The sequence below is a fragment of the Calidris pugnax genome, unplaced genomic scaffold (genome assembly GCF_001431845.1).
Source record: "Calidris pugnax isolate Ruff unplaced genomic scaffold, ASM143184v1 scaffold273, whole genome shotgun sequence".
Classification (NCBI taxonomy): Eukaryota; Metazoa; Chordata; class Aves; order Charadriiformes; family Scolopacidae; genus Calidris; species Calidris pugnax.
This window is the reverse complement of record NW_015094508.1, coordinates 10,965,868-10,981,457: the sequence shown is the minus strand read 5'-3', so window position 1 is coordinate 10,981,457 and position 15,590 is coordinate 10,965,868. Positions and strand designations below refer to the sequence as shown.

The following is a 15,590-nucleotide window of genomic DNA, read 5'->3' as shown; positions in this document are numbered from 1 at the left end:
ATAAACACAGCAATTAAATTGCCAGTTATAAAACAAGACGAGAAAATCTTTATTAGAACTTAATAACAGAAAGCAGAAAGAAACTTATGGAAAGAGAGAAGCCACACTAATTAGAGAAAGAAAGCACAACATTACACAAGGGAAAACTTCTTTTCAGCAATTTGCTCTCAGACTGTATTTTTGAAATGCTTTGATTGATTTTACCATATTACAGTAGCTTTTTCATATAACAACAAATAGAAGATGTTTTTGTGTCTTTAAATAGCTCCTTCAGAAAAAGTGGATTTGTGGAGGGTAATTGAGTCTTCACACTCAGCTGGAAGCAGATCTGTACATCTTATGTGGAAGGTATATAGTCTTGTTGTGAATTGATAATCATATTGGTACCCTGCAGCTGGTACTGCATTGAAGTACTTTGGTGTTGCAGAACATACAACTGCCAGGGATTTTGCTGTCATCAGAAAAATCCTCCCTGAACAAAAGCAGAATTGAAAAGGCTTTTGTTTACTGAATGGTAAATAAATAGAGTTTTTTAATCTGCGCAGAAAGCGAGTGTTTAATTGCGTTCAGATCACTGGAAAATCTGATTGAAAGTCCTTAAAACTTTTCTTAAATAATATGGTTTACCAAAGTCTAGTAGTGTGATAAGAAGCTCTTTGTGTTTCAAATCTCAGTATTTGACTTTTGAACCTTTCCTTCAATGAAATTGTTGCAGCTGACGGTCCTGAAGATGGGACTGAAGAAAGTATCTTGCTCTTTTTTAATTTAATCTAGACTCTTTAATAAATTATATACTTTTGATTATATAAATAACACTGTGAAACACTTACTACTGTGTATTTTTTTAATAGCCCTTAAACAGCTTTCCACCCTCTGGGAGAATTCTAGGCTACAAAATACAGTATTTTCCAGAAAACAATGCTGCACTTAAAATGACAAACAACTCTACTGATAAGAACATTAGTTTAGTTTTAAATGAAGAGGCATATATAATATCTATTACTGCCTATAACTCTGCTGGAAATTCTCCTGAAACTATTTTGAGGATTCCATCCACTGGTGAAAAAGGTAAGATTTCTCAATATTGTGACATATTTTTCTCATTAACAAAAATATATCTTCCAGACATCTGTTTTAATTCTGTTACAGTGAGTGGAAGCAAAATTGTGCTAAGGACTTCTGTCATAGTTTTATATATATAAAACTGTGTTATGTACAAAGCTGTGTAGTCCATTGCTTTTTACTAGAACAATATTATCTGGTTGTATTTTGCTATCACATACTATGTTTTTGTTATATGTTATTATTGTTGGGTTTTTTGTTTTGACATATAGAGTTATTGGCACTTTCTGATGTCTTATTAGAATTTCTATTTTATTACTTTCTGGTTTGTATTTTTTTTTAACCTTGGACCTCCCAAATAAATTTATAGAGTCCCATCCAATTCAATCTTGTCCCTCTACTAGGTCATAAAATTGCTTCCCACAGGGCATTATTGTAGTGCATTTAATAATATCATTCAAAGATGTGTTTAATAGAAGTCCCTAAGATGTGTCAATGGAAGCAAAGAGAGAAATGTTGTGTTTATCCTTGTTTCATATGCCTTCTCAAAGAGCCCCATCCCACCTACTGCCAGGGTGGAAGCTGGTGCGCTCTAGCACAGCAGTCATGTTCTTTGGCTCTTAGGTTTAATTCTGATGTTCTCTGTGAGCCTTGTATTGCAACATCCTGCTGCCTACCCAGGATCCTTTAAGAGAGGTTGCGTTTGACATGCTTCAATTATTTCTTCTACAACATCTGTTCATGACATCAATGTAACCGTTCCCTTGGAATTGCTCAATCAAATTCCAGTCTAATCAGAAAAACTGGATATGTAGGCGTGATGTCGTCTTGTTGTAGAGGTTGCAGACTACCTCCCTGTCCACTTCTGTACACCACAATAAATGTTTTTCTGGTTTTTCCATGCTGTGACATGCTTTTTTTCCCCTACATACATCTCTTTTCTCTTTGCTTCACCAGGTCTTTCTTTCCCTGTGCTCTGCCAGGTTGGGTTTTCACTCAGTTTTTCATTACCTCTGTTCTGCGGGTTGATGGTTCACTTTTGCTTCGCTGTCATTCATGACCTTGCTGACATGACCTGCCATTTTCCTATTGCCCTTATAATCTCAAGGAAAACATGACTGTCTTTGCTACCCTTAAAATTGGTAGTAAATTGCATTGTACAATTTTACAAACAGTAAAATTCAGATTCTAAAAGAGAGACTGGTCTTTGATTCTGTATGTGTAAATCTCCTTGAGTATCATCTTCTTGAAGTCTACCGCCCACATTTTCATTGTAGCAGTTCTTACATGTTTCATTTTAAAGAATTTTGAGAACATGCATATGAACATAGGTATAAAGTAACCTTTTAAACTTCTTTTTTTAACCTTGACCAAGTTGCATACTCTTCTAAAGAAGCAATCTCACCTTGCTGTAAATGATTTGCTTTCTTGCTTCAGTTGTTATGAAGATAAATTTGCTGACATTTTCTGTTAAATTTTTAGCTCGTCAGCTTATTGAAACAGTGAGGACCTTTACAACAAATGAAGAAGTCGTTGTAGAATGGATAACCTCTGAGCCAGAAGTAGACGAGTATGTAGTGGAGTGGTATGAGGAACTGGAGACAGGTCCTTTAAGTCGATCATGGCAATATATATCAAATTCTACAAACTGGAAAACTAACAAAAGTATGTTCATTTATCAGTTACAGCTGTAACAATGTGCTACATATCTATATATGTATTTATGTATATTTACTTATAGGTAGACTGGAAAGAACAAACAAGGATCAATTCATCCAGCTTTCCCCAGACCATTTTCAAAAATAACAGTATGACATGCTTTACTGAAATCTTTGCATATAATTTAATGACAATTTTAACTCTCAAATTTCCACTTTTACATGGAAACAATTATGTTTGCTCCCATATAAAATTAGGCTACAGATTTCATGTTTAAGCACTTCAGTGGCTTGATCTTATGCCATGAATCTTCTGGTAGGGAAGCCAATGAGAGATGTACACTATTTTAGCAGAGACATCAAGTACCAAAATTGTGGGGTTTAAGTTGGGAAAAGATCACGTGCCTTCATATGTGTTAAGAGAGAGCAAGAAACCTGAAATATAATTAAGGGAGAATTCGACTTTAAAATAAGCAAGTGGAGTGATTGGTCAATCTGGCATGTTAAGTATCAGTAATCACATTTGTATTATGGCTGAACACATTTCTAAGCGGTTTTAGTGAACTTATGATGCAGGGGAAATAGGTGAGGATCTGCTCACTTTTTGAGTTTTAGAGGCTGACTTTTTTTTAACAGATAATCTCACTAAGTAGTGATGTTTTGGCTGTGTATATGTAGTTTCAATAAAAACCAAACCATGTGCAGAGTTCAAGAGATATGTGCAAAGGCCAAACTGTGAATGTTGATGTCAATGTGAATATTTCATGCACATTACCTTTAGTGAAATGCGTCTGCTGTTCTTTATATGTTTGGATCTTTTTTTTGCAAACACAGAAATAATGGTGAAAATGGTTCATATAATATATGTAATATATGTGATAAGTGAATTTTGGATTATTAGTTCTTTGGTTCTCCTCTAGTAAAATTAAATTTATCAAATTTTACAGTGGCTCCTGTTCATATAAGGATCTTTCTGAATCCTACATCAAGGAAAAAGAATGTCTAAAGTTTTCAGAAAACAAGTACCCTGCATTTTCCGAAGTGAAAAGCAACACTCAGTTCATTAATGATTAATATAACTAGCTTGCCCATGAAATTTTTCTTACTGGCTCAGACAATAGTGATTTAAATACAGTTTCTATGCTACATTTAAAAAAATTAAACAAAAAGCTGCTTGAAGTAAAATTCAAGAGCAGTTTATTACACACTGAGATGGGTGAGTCTTGAGTCTTGTGCTGAAAGTTACACTATTTCAGCAATTTACTGGGAGGAACAAATGATGTTTATAGCTGTTCTCAATATATATAAAACCCCCCAGTTTTTCTCCTCAGTGGAGAAATAGGAGATCTCCTAATAGGAGATCTTTGTTTACTCTAAGCACAAGCCACATTGGAAATGTCAAGGCAAATTCAGACTTACTGTTATCTAATGCCAGATCTGATTCTGGCATTCTTTTATGGAATACTTTTAAGGACATAAGGTCCGTCTTACTTTTTGCTGGGTTGCAATAAGCGTAAGGGGCTGAAAAAGCAGGGGAGAGCTGATATAATACAGGTATCTGCTGATAGCCATTATTCTCGTGGAACAAGCTGTGGATCCTGAGGAGGAATGGTCTCAGAAACCCTTTCAGCTGGTTTTGTCCTGCGGGGTGTAAAGCCACAGCTGTGTCCTCTCAGAGTTAATGAGAGCCACAGGTAAGCAGGGGCTGTGCCCTGTTGAGTAATTGGCTGCTGGATTGCTCAGAGTTCAAAACTTCATTTCCAGAAGTTTGATTTGTGTCTTGAAACACATAAAATCCCACTGCGGAGGTTCTGCTTGTACAATTCTGCTTTTGAGTCAAGCTGGCTAGAAGCAGATCTGCAGATGGTGTAACTGGAACATCAGCCTAGAGTTAAGAGCTGGGGCTCCTTTGTGCCTTTGAAGTTGTTTGATGCATGAGACAAAACTCTCTTCTACAGAGCAGCAAACCTAAAGATATGTGAAATTAAAAATATTACAGGAAGTATAATTTAACACTGGTTATTTGAAAATAAAAACTTCATCCAAAACCTTAAGCTTTTATGAGATGAGTAAGTGGCTTATAGTGAAGCTATATCAGGCTGAAGTATAGTTACCCTTTCAAAGTGTTTCTAGTGAAAAATGAGTCAGAAACCAAGTGCTCTCATTAATACTACTAAATACAATACATTGTATTAAGGGCAGTAATGAGCATTCGAGGCAATAGGTGTACATTGTTCTTGCTAAAAGGTTGAAGAAAATAGAGTTCTGTAACAGTATATTTAGAACTGCCCTGTGATTTATTCTACTTTCATTGTGTTAATCTCATATAGAGAATTGTATGTAAATATTCCTCCTTTCCCTTTACAGGAGACTTCAAACCATTTATATGCTATAACATCTCAGTGTATCCTCTCTATGGAAATAAAGTAGCAGCTCCATATTCCATACAAACTTATGTTCAAGAAAAAAGTACGTATTTCAAACTGATTGTTTGTGTTGTGAAAGGTATGCTGCAGTCTGTCTCTCAGGGTGTATTAACTTTGAGCAATTTGGTACTGGCATTACTGAAGGAGAGATGTAGATGCTAAAAAAAACAGGATTCAGGCTTCCTGATTTCTCCTCAAAGATCAGCTACTGAATTGTTCAGTAAAGAATATTAGTATCCTGTGGTAGAGGTACATTGCTGCTTGAATCCACTCATTTATTGTAAAGTTTACATACAGTATACAAAGCATTGAAAAGAGTGTAGCTACAAACACGAAACAGTTTTTTAAACTTGCTGTCTCTTAAAAGTTACAGCTCATTTAGCTATATAATTAAACTTGATTTTAGTGCTTGACTGCATTTTCCAGTCATAATATACAAAAAACTTCCACTCACAGAATAAAATGGGCGGTTTGAAAAGCTAACTTTTTGTTCAGTTTTATAATGTAGCAAAATACTTGCAGTCCTGTGTATGAGAAATGGTAAGAAGCCATGACGTTTGCAATTGGATGGAACCTGAAATAGTGTTGGGGGCAGGGGGGAGAAAGAGGGAGAAATGTTCCTTTATTTGTGAAAGTTTAGTGTGAATTCAGTGATGCATACAGCCACCTGTAAGAACGGAGTTTACTGGTAGTGTCAAGGTTTCAGGTGAAAATGCCAAGGTGCGTGTGTGTGTATCTAGGTCTATGTAAGTGTGCGCACACACGTAGCGCAATTGTATGTCTGTGTAATTCTTACCAGCACAGTTATCATAGAATCACAGAATCACAGAATGGTTTGGGTTGGAAGGGACCTCAAAGATCATCAGGTTCCAACCCCCCTGCCATGGGCAGGGACACCTCCCACTAGAGCAGGTTGCTCAAGGCCACATCCAGCCTGGCCTTGAACACTTCCCTGTTTACAGGGAGCTGTGACGGTGCTAAAGTTTGTCGGAGAGTGAGAAGGGTGGTTTAAAGCTGGAGCACAGAGAACTATTGCTTCAAAATTTCCAGCGATGCACATGAGGTTGCATCGTGTAAGTAGAAAGACCTTGTTTAATGTGGTGGGCAAAGCCTGGGGGTGCTGGAGGCCCCGGTTGCATCTTGACTCAGCCAGAGCTGTCCTACACACACAGTGAGCTTGAGCTGGAGTTTCACCATGTCTTGCCCTTGCTCCCTCTCTGACGCCGCGAGGATAGAGCCTTTTAATGGTCTTGGGGTATTTGGATGCAGTGACACTGACAACTCTGCAAAGGCCAGCATAGGTGAGGGGAAGTATTACCAGAAGAGATCACACGTCGAAGAGGCTGAGAAAAGTTACGGGCTATATCAGAGCACTAAGATGGCATATTTAGTTGTACATTTGTTGTCCCTAATGTTACTGGTATGTGTGAAGTAACGTTGCAGTACTTAGACTATTGGACTACTTTTTCTAATTTATGATGCTTCTGTGTAGAGCCATCAGCAGGACCTGTGGCTGACACAGGGATTCCAGGGAAAAATGAAGTTACAGTGAAATGGAAGGAGATTTCAAAAGATAAAAGAAATGGATTTATCACTAACTACACAATATTTTATAAACCTGAAGATGGGAAAGAATTGAGTAAGTATACGTTAAACGTCAACGCTTTCAACAGGGCTATAAAAATCTGCTGTCTGAAGATAGCTATTTTTATAGATATTAGTACACTTTCTATGTTATAAACTGAAATATTAAAATACTGGTACTAAAATGTTGCTTACATAAAGATTAATTTTTTTTTAAGTTTAATTGAAATGATGGGGTATTCTAGTGATTAGTCTCTGCTTTGATACTGCATGTGTATTCTTGCTCACTTTCTTTGTTCTGAACATATTTTGTACAGTACTGTTTGCTCTCGATTAGTATCTTTTACCATTGGTATTGTACTACCCAGGGTAGTACAGCCATGGCTGTTGACCACATCATCCTTTCTGCTTCTCAGATGCAAATCTGATGCATCTCCAGGTGATAAATTTAGTCAGTGTATGGCAGTACTATCATTCCTCTTCTCTTTCTAGACCAGGATGGAAACTTGTATATGAGAGGCTATTTGCAGATTGTTCTCCATTAACAGTAAAAAAATCAAATTTGCTGGGTTATGCCAAATTAGAGAGTTTTATTTGTCAGATACTTGTTATTTCCCCCTTTTACGTATCTACTAGTCTCCCACAATCTTCAAATCTCTCTTCCATCATGACACATCTCTGAAGACAATGGACAAAGTTGTGACAGAAGTAGTGGAGCTGAAGTGTAGTTAAATATATTGGATAGTCATAGATCCTGTGCAAATTCTGATTTTGAACTTTGTGAAGGGTCAGTGATTTTATAAGTTCCATGCATGCCCTTCTCAGCTTCTGGAACAGTATGGTGAAAATTTTCTGGTAAAAATATTTTTACAGTCAGCTTTGCAATAAAAGCAAAATAGCAGATGATAGCCAAGAAGCTAAAATGAGCTGCCAAGAAATAGTTTTTTAGACATAAATTTTAGATTAATTTCTTCATCTGTGTTTGATTTTCTGTGCTTGGTATTGCTTTTCTACTCTGGAGGCTGATAGTGTAACTTTCTGAGCGTATTCTTAATCTCCGACTTCAGGAGTAGTATCCATACAAGGTGTCAGTATAATCCTATCTATTCATAGTTCTCTGGTCTAAATCTCAGCCGAATCTTTTATGAGAAGTGTTTTGGTGACCTAGATTTGTTCTTCCTTTATGGTTTATGAAGAATTCTATTGGATCATTCAGTGCTTCAAAAAATGTTTCTTTTTCCTCCTTTGTTTTAGACATCACTGTTAGCAGACACCTAACATAATTTTTTTTTAAAAAAAGATCTCAAACTTACAAATCTTGTGATGTCTTCAGTTGCTTCTGAATATCCAGTATGGAGCCAATGGCAAGAGTAGTCTTGGTAATTTTTAAATTAGAAAGAGGAAGCTGATTATTTCTGTCAGTTTCAGTTTTCTACATGCAATTTTTTCTGCCACGTTGGTTTCAGAGTAATTTAATGTTGACTGCTTTGCATGGGGTCATCCTCAAGTCATGCAGCCTCATGTTATGGAGCCATATGGCTTCATTTCCAGTTCTAATGTAAAGCAGACTGTGCCTGTTTTAGGGGTTCAGATTTGTTTCTTTAGGAAACTAGTTTTAAATAGCAACTCAAGAAAGTTAAATTTAGACGGCAACACCCTACAGTACTGATGTTTTCTTGGGCTTCTCTGATGTCATGTCTTTTTGATAAGAACAGAACATAGATTTTGTGCCAAGGTGACTTTAACTGATGGCCTTTTAACTCTAGAACTTCACTTTCCCCTTCTTGATTTCAAAGAAACTCAGTTTGTCTAATCTCAAGGCATATTGCAGTATATCTGTTGCCTGAGTGTTTCTTTACTGAATTAAATGATTACATGAGTTGACTTTGACTTTACGCACCAGAACATGTTTTAGTGACTTTAATTTCATAATATGAACATGGTTTTGATACTGTTTGTACATATAGAATGTTACAAAATATGTCCTGCTTAAAAAAATTTAAAAGTGAAGCACTTCATACTATTTTCAGTAATGGACAAGGTACTGGAAATGTTGAGTTTTGTTCAGAAAAGCATTTTGAAACTTGGAAAAAAATTCCTGTTGATTTTGGCTTTCCTCTGTCTTCACAGGGTTGGTATCTCAGTGCTGATAAATTGCATCCTTTTGGATGACCAGTGTCTAAGTGCACGTACTAGTAATGCAGTTCAAATTTCATGAGCTGCAGAAACTATTTTAAGTTCTTGATTTCTGAGCCTAGGTTCCAGGAAATAAAGTTCTCAAACCCCTGTTCTCAATGATAAAAGAAATTAGAGGAGATCATAATTTGCCTGTCTTTAATACTAGCAAAAAAGTGTGTATTTATTTTTAAAAGTTAATACAGAATGTGTTCCCCCCCTCCCCCAAACGTTTAAGTAGCATTCATAAACATTGTTTGGTAATTTATGTTTTCTCTCTCTGTGATCTATCATTGTAAAAGATGCCATATAAGTGTACAGTTCCCTGATGTAGCACTGTTTTGTGTGTTTGTTGACATAAATCTTCTCCTAAAAAGATGAGACAGTGAACTCTGATGTTCTGCAATACAGACTGAAGTTCTTACAGGCTAATACACAATATACTGTTTATATCATGGCAAGCAATGGAGCTGGTGGAACCAGGGGAGAGCCAAAAACCTTCAAGACTTTGAAATTCGGTAAGTAATATTCCAGGTTACTTATTAATATCTTAAAAACAGATTTGGGAGTAAGAAACGTAGGACATTTTTGTTTAGGCGTTTGTCTCTTTCTTTTAATTAATGTCAAACAAAACAAGGAAGAATTACCAACCTTAGCTGAATTTAACTAAATTTCACTTTCAACTCACAGACTGCAGCCTCAAGTTTAGAATTCAAAGCCCAAAATATTTATTTTGTGGTCAATAAAGCTGTGGAATACTATGAAATTTTGTGGGAGCAACAGTTTGTATGTTGTCATTTGTGGGATGGGGTGCCTAACAGTTTATTAAAAGCAGACATTTCCATTTGAGATGCTAGATTTGGAATAGCCATGCATTGTGTTGCATCTCTTCTGCTCTATAAACTCAACCAATGCATGAGTGGCCAGGTTGTGGCCAGTGTGTGTGTGTAAGTCTTTTCCTATTTCTTACTATTTTTTTCAGCCAGATTTTACCAAGGAGGTTGATATGATGGCTGCAGGTTGGAAGTTCAGACACCTCCTCATTTTTATTTCTGGAAGGATGTTTTCAATACATACATAAACTGTCGTAGTGGTGGCCAAACTGAAATACAACAAAATGCATGAGCTATGCTTAAACTTGTCATGGGACTTGAAGCTAATTAATTTTTTGCCTGTAAATTCATCTTCTAGTTTGGTGCTCAAATGCAAGGTTAGTTAGGCTATGCTGAAGTCTGGTATCCAGGTATTATTGCCAATACCTACCTCTGGTAGGTACTTGGAAGCTAGCTCAGAAATCTATGCACTGTTTCAGTCAGAGTAACTACATTTGTTGTGTATTTAAAACACAACTGCACTGAATTTACTGTTTATTTTGTAGTAACAGGTGGAAGTGACACTATTTGTCAGTTTTAGGTGACTCTAAAGCAATGGGTGCCCAGCAAGGTGGTAGACTCTTCACCGTAGATGACTTTCAAAGGTTGACCCTAACCAACCTGTCTCTAATTTCAAAGTTAGACAAGGTGACCTACAGATGTCCTCTCCAATCTGAATTATTGTGTGATTCTATTTAAAGATACGAAACTTTAAAATGCAATACATCTGCTTCTGAGATATCCTGAGAAGTTTCATCATGAGCTGCTTTTCTGGCTTAGTGAGTTACTGGATTCAAAATACTCATCTTTTGATGTGCTGTACAATGAGTGCCTTACAGTATTCGGAGTAATTTTTGCTATTTTTGACAGAGCTCTTTACAATTGTGCTAATTAGGTGACTTGGATGTTGAAAATTAGCTGTCTTAAGGGAATACACAAAGAAATTATAAACGTCCATGTATTTTTTTTTTCCTCTCTAAAGATAAAGAAGATGTTATTTTCATTGCTCTACCTGTTGGATTAAGCATGTTGTTTCTGTTAGGCCTTTGGATAACATGCATTTTGAATAAACACACGTGAGTACATTTTCTGCCTTCTAAAACTGAATGCAATCCATTAATTTTAACTTGTAAAAGGCAAATTTTTATAAATATCTTGTAGATGATTTTGTTGGGCTACAAACCAGTGTCAATTTAAGAAAATAAGCAATTGGAGTAACAAGTAATTACGCATACAGATTATCTTGTAATTGCAGTTAAAATGCTATAGTACAAAAATAAATATTAATTTTAGGAAGTGTGGTAAATCAGAGCAGAAGAAGTAGGAGAAAGAGGTTTAGATATCAGCTATATCAGTTTGTGGAAAACGCTACATGCTTTTTGTCGTTCTGTGGTCAATCAGGTGAGGGAAACATACTTTAAGTCAGTTACTGGAAAGTTGTTAATACCAAAAATATTTTCCCAGGCACTCTTAGTATATCTGCTAGTACACCACTAGAAGACATTTCATGTAACTCCTATTGCTTATCTTAGCTACAATTAAATTACTTTCATTAGTTTGTGATGCTTCCCATGAACTGTAAAGAACTAGAAATTGCATCATGTGAAAGCATTTGGCTGCTTGATCCATAAGTATGGATCCACATCTATACATGATTCATCCTTTTATCTGCTGTCACAGGTGTTCCCTGCTGGATTTTAAATTGCTTCCTCAGAGCATGGGGATGCTATAACATCCCAAAGATGACTATGAGGATTTTTTAAGGTTATAAAGTGTGCTTTTCTTTAGTATGAAAAGTGAGTGGGTTGTTTGGCTGAAGCTTAATAAGAAATTTAAAAATCTTAACTATTTGGGGGTGTTCTAAGCTATTAGAACCAAGATAGTTGTCATGCAAAGCATCAGGTAGGAAGTATAGCTGAAGTAGTAACTATAATTTCCAGGTCTTTTATGTCTTCATCTGTGTTGTGTATTCTGAATTTTTACAATATTAAGAAACTATGTTTTGATGCTGGAGAGTACTTTGAGATGTAGCTGAGTGTTTATATTCTTGTGTAGATAAAATTGCAATGTGAAAAGTCAAGCTATGGCCTGAGTTTGCTCACTTATATATATACCCAGTATCAATGAAGGATTGATTTTGTTTCCTGTTTACTGCTCCATTGGACAGTGCCAGTTATCTTCGTTAGTCTGCTGTTTACATAAGAGCTCGAAGTAGGTCTAGTGTGGTGTGGTGTTTGGGACATTTTCTTGGAGCAAAGTTTACCTGATGTGGCTTTTCACTGAAGAGCCACCCTTAAACATGATCACAACAGTTTCGTGTGTGGTCCTATTTTGGCATGCTGTTATTTGATCTACTATATAATAATAATAATTAAAAAATTTTGTGCATTAGTAATTATTCTGCAATGTTGCTGTAACCTGACATGTTTTACAATAAAAATGAATGTGAGGGAAACCAATGTTAATGAAAAAGATCGTGTTAACATAGGAAAGACTTCCTTTGTAAAAGTTTGGTATTTTAGTGCTACTGAGGCTTCGTGGACATTTATTAATTTTATTATTAAGAATGTATTTCTTTCATCATTTGATAAAATTCCTTTCTTAACGATAGGTTTCAAAAAGTTTGCTGGCCTGATATACCCAATCCTGCAGAGAGCATGGCAGTGGAATGGCCTCTTCATGCATCTGTGGTAATAATGGCAATTTTATGTTCTAAAGAAGGGGTCAAACAGAGAGAAGTCCTTCTCTGACAGTCATTTTATGACTACATAAGAATGAAACTCAATAGGTTTTTTTTTTCTAAGTGCTATAGAATACTTTTCATTGTATTTCAAACTAATAGAAAAGATACATCTTTATGAAGTGTATTCATTTAATTCTTACATGATAATGAGAAATAATGTTTTGAAGTTATAAAGTGACTGGTGGACATGGGTTATTAAGTAAAGTCAATTAAATTTGCTCAGCTTATTGAGCCTACTGAGTCAGATTCCCACATCTGGATATCTCCTCCCTTCTCCACAAATATGTAATGCAACATATAAAAAGATTTGATGTATTATTGTACCAGCATTTCCATCTATTTTATTGTTTTGTATTTATTCCTCATTAAAGTTTTGGTGTTTATTTGAATGAAGTGGAGTTGATCAGGTTTCCATAGAAAGTGTAGTCTGTGGAGAACGAAATTTAAACTTTTGTTTGCAAAAATTGCTGGTTAGAGTGAAAAGGATAGAAACAGCCCAAGCCTGATTCTGAGCCTTATTCTATTAAGCACAGAAAAGCTAATATGAAATGTTTAACAAATGAACAGAATAACATTGTTGTATTTAGTACTCATTCACATATAACTGCATCCCAGTTGAAATGCACATGAACTCTTTATTAACGCTCTTCTAAAATTGAGTTAAACAGAGCCCAAATGTCAATTTTATATTAAAAAATAAACAAATACATATCCCTATATAACCTTTCAATGTATCTCTTTGTACTGACAGAATAATTCATTTTTGAAGGGAGTGACATCTGAGGCTAAACCCATAGACTTTGAAGATCTAAGTGTTTTGGAACTTTGTTTTCCTGAAGAAAGTCAGGAAGGATCACTACTAGTGAATTGTGAAAACCATGTTTCTGAATGTACAGATAGTAATACAAATGGCATGATTAATGGAGATACAGAGATGCTGTATAATGAAGAAACTGAAGATTCTAAATGTTTTTCACCATGCATGTCTTATATAATTACTCATCAAGATATCAGAAGTCAAATGCATTCAGCTTCGATACCAGTGAAGGAAATCCAACCCACAGCGGTGCTGGAAGTGGATTTATGTGAATCCCAACAGACTTCAATTAAAAATGAAGAAAATGGTCATGAAGAAGTTCTAAAGCTGGAAGATTTCAGTGAAAAAGCACTGTTCAATCCATACCTTAAAAATTCTGTTAAAACAAGGCAATTTCTTATTTCTGAAAACTTGCTGGAAAGCAATAAGAATGAATCCAAAAGCCAGTCAAATGTCTTACCTCCTTTTCAACAAAATGCCACAGGACAATCCTACATAACACTGGACATGTTTGGGTTATCCACAGCTCATTAGCATAAGAAAACCTTCCTTTGTAAAGTCCCCTGGTGAGACATATCTTGGCACTGCTGCTGAAGAGTATTCCTATGTCCTAGCCTAGCCTGATCTCAGTTGATTTGGATGCAAACACCCCCTTTCTCTGAAAAACTGTGAAGTAATTTTTTGCACTGTATTTATACCCATAGTGCTCACTTCCAGTGTGGGAGTTTTTTGTTTGTTTTAGGTTGTTTTGTATTGGTTGTGTGTTTTTTTTTTTTTCTAACCAGATAAGTGTGCCACTGTTGAGGCAAAGGAAGCAGCTTTTAATATTTCTTCTTAGTTCTCCCATATTGGTCTGCTCAAGCCAACTCCTCTTCGCACCCAGCAGTGCCAGAAGCTCACCAGTGTCTCCCTGGGCAATCAGATCCCAGGGCTGAGCTCCACTGGGCAAATGTGGACTGACTTGAACAGAGCCAGGATCTGCCAAATCCTTCCTTAGGTTACATGGGGTAGAACTACTTTCCTGTTATTATTTCCCTCCATTGTTTTGTATCTGGTTTTATGTGTAGTGTTCCTCCTGTTTCGCAAATACTTGGTAGGTTTCAGGAATTGTCTTTTCACATCCTGACTCTTGAATTCATGGTTTGGCTTATAGTTTCTCTGTCTTTAATGAGTGGATATTTGTTATGTATATGCCATTGATTTATCTGCATTTTGGAAATGTTATACTGGCTTTGTTGCTTCCTCCCCTTTCTCTTGTGTTTTTGTGCTGCTTTTGCGTCTCCTGTTCGTTTGCTGCTTTCTAAAACTCTGTTTACTGCAGGATATCTTCTTGTTCCTTTGCCTCAAAGTTCTCCCAGTTTAAAACTGTTTCCCAGTTGAGGTTTTGACATTTTGAACTGGAAAAAAAAAGAAAATCTGCTAAATCTAAATACAGCATCTTGTGTTGGAATGAGCACTGAGTTTATATTTAGGAAATTATTTTTTCTGGGAGGCATTGGAAAAACACTAAGTCCACAAAACATCCCCAGTTATCCTCTGGTAACTGATTTACGATTAGAGATTTCTACATGAAGGCTGTAACTTCTGTAATTTATTTTATGATTTTGGTAAGTCATAAACCCACTTGTAGTTCCCATTTTATACAGCAGCAATTAAGTAGGAAACTCTTCATCACACTAATGAGCAGGAAAGAGGCTAACTACTGTAAAATCCTTACCAAAATATTTACTATGTTAAATGACAGGTTAAAAAAAAGAGACAAAGGGTCAACTCTAAGTAAAGTGTGTTAAAATGGGGTGTTTAGTATGACACATGTATGGCATATAGTTGTTTTAAGACTTTAAACTATTTTCACAGTATTTAAAGGCTTGACATGATCAGTGTTGTTTGTGCATATCTGAAGACTTCTTCGGGGGTGAAAAAGATACAGGAGTCATGGGGATATTAAAATAAGAGACAAATGTGACTAGGAATAGAAAGCCTTTTATTTCTGCTCAGGAAGAGGGGTGGGAGAGTGGAAAATATGTTGTCCAACATGAATGAGGAGGCTGAGCCTTACCTTGGATGCATGGGCTGTTACTTGCATTGTGTTGGAAAAGACAGGGTAAAGTTTGCATTTATTGGTTTCACCTATAGTTTGGAAGATGTTTTTATTTATAGCAATGTTTGTTTAGTTTCCAAGAAAGGATGAGAAAACAATTTCTGCAAATGGTTCCTTGTACAGCAACACTGATTTCCAACCCCCCCCCCCCC

General features: G+C 36.0%; 1 protein-coding gene across 2 annotated transcripts in view; it reads left to right on the top strand.

Annotated features, from left to right (window-relative positions):
* The window catches only part of IL31RA (interleukin 31 receptor A), a 36,853-nt gene extending 21,275 nt beyond the window's left edge, over positions 1 to 15,578 (top strand). For both annotated transcript variants that reach the window (XM_014964818.1, XM_014964817.1), the window contains exons 8-16: positions 266 to 348; positions 852 to 1,068; positions 2,545 to 2,727; positions 5,088 to 5,189; positions 6,639 to 6,785; positions 9,283 to 9,423; positions 10,760 to 10,853; positions 12,389 to 12,467; positions 13,272 to 15,578. In XM_014964818.1, the coding sequence (XP_014820304.1) occupies positions 266 to 348; positions 852 to 1,068; positions 2,545 to 2,727; positions 5,088 to 5,189; positions 6,639 to 6,785; positions 9,283 to 9,423; positions 10,760 to 10,853; positions 12,389 to 12,467; positions 13,272 to 13,871 (1,646 nt within the window). In that variant the 3' untranslated portion in view covers positions 13,872 to 15,578. The remainder of the gene's footprint in view (positions 1 to 265; positions 349 to 851; positions 1,069 to 2,544; positions 2,728 to 5,087; positions 5,190 to 6,638; positions 6,786 to 9,282; positions 9,424 to 10,759; positions 10,854 to 12,388; positions 12,468 to 13,271) is intronic.
* The last annotated feature ends 12 nt before the right edge of the window (positions 15,579 to 15,590 follow it).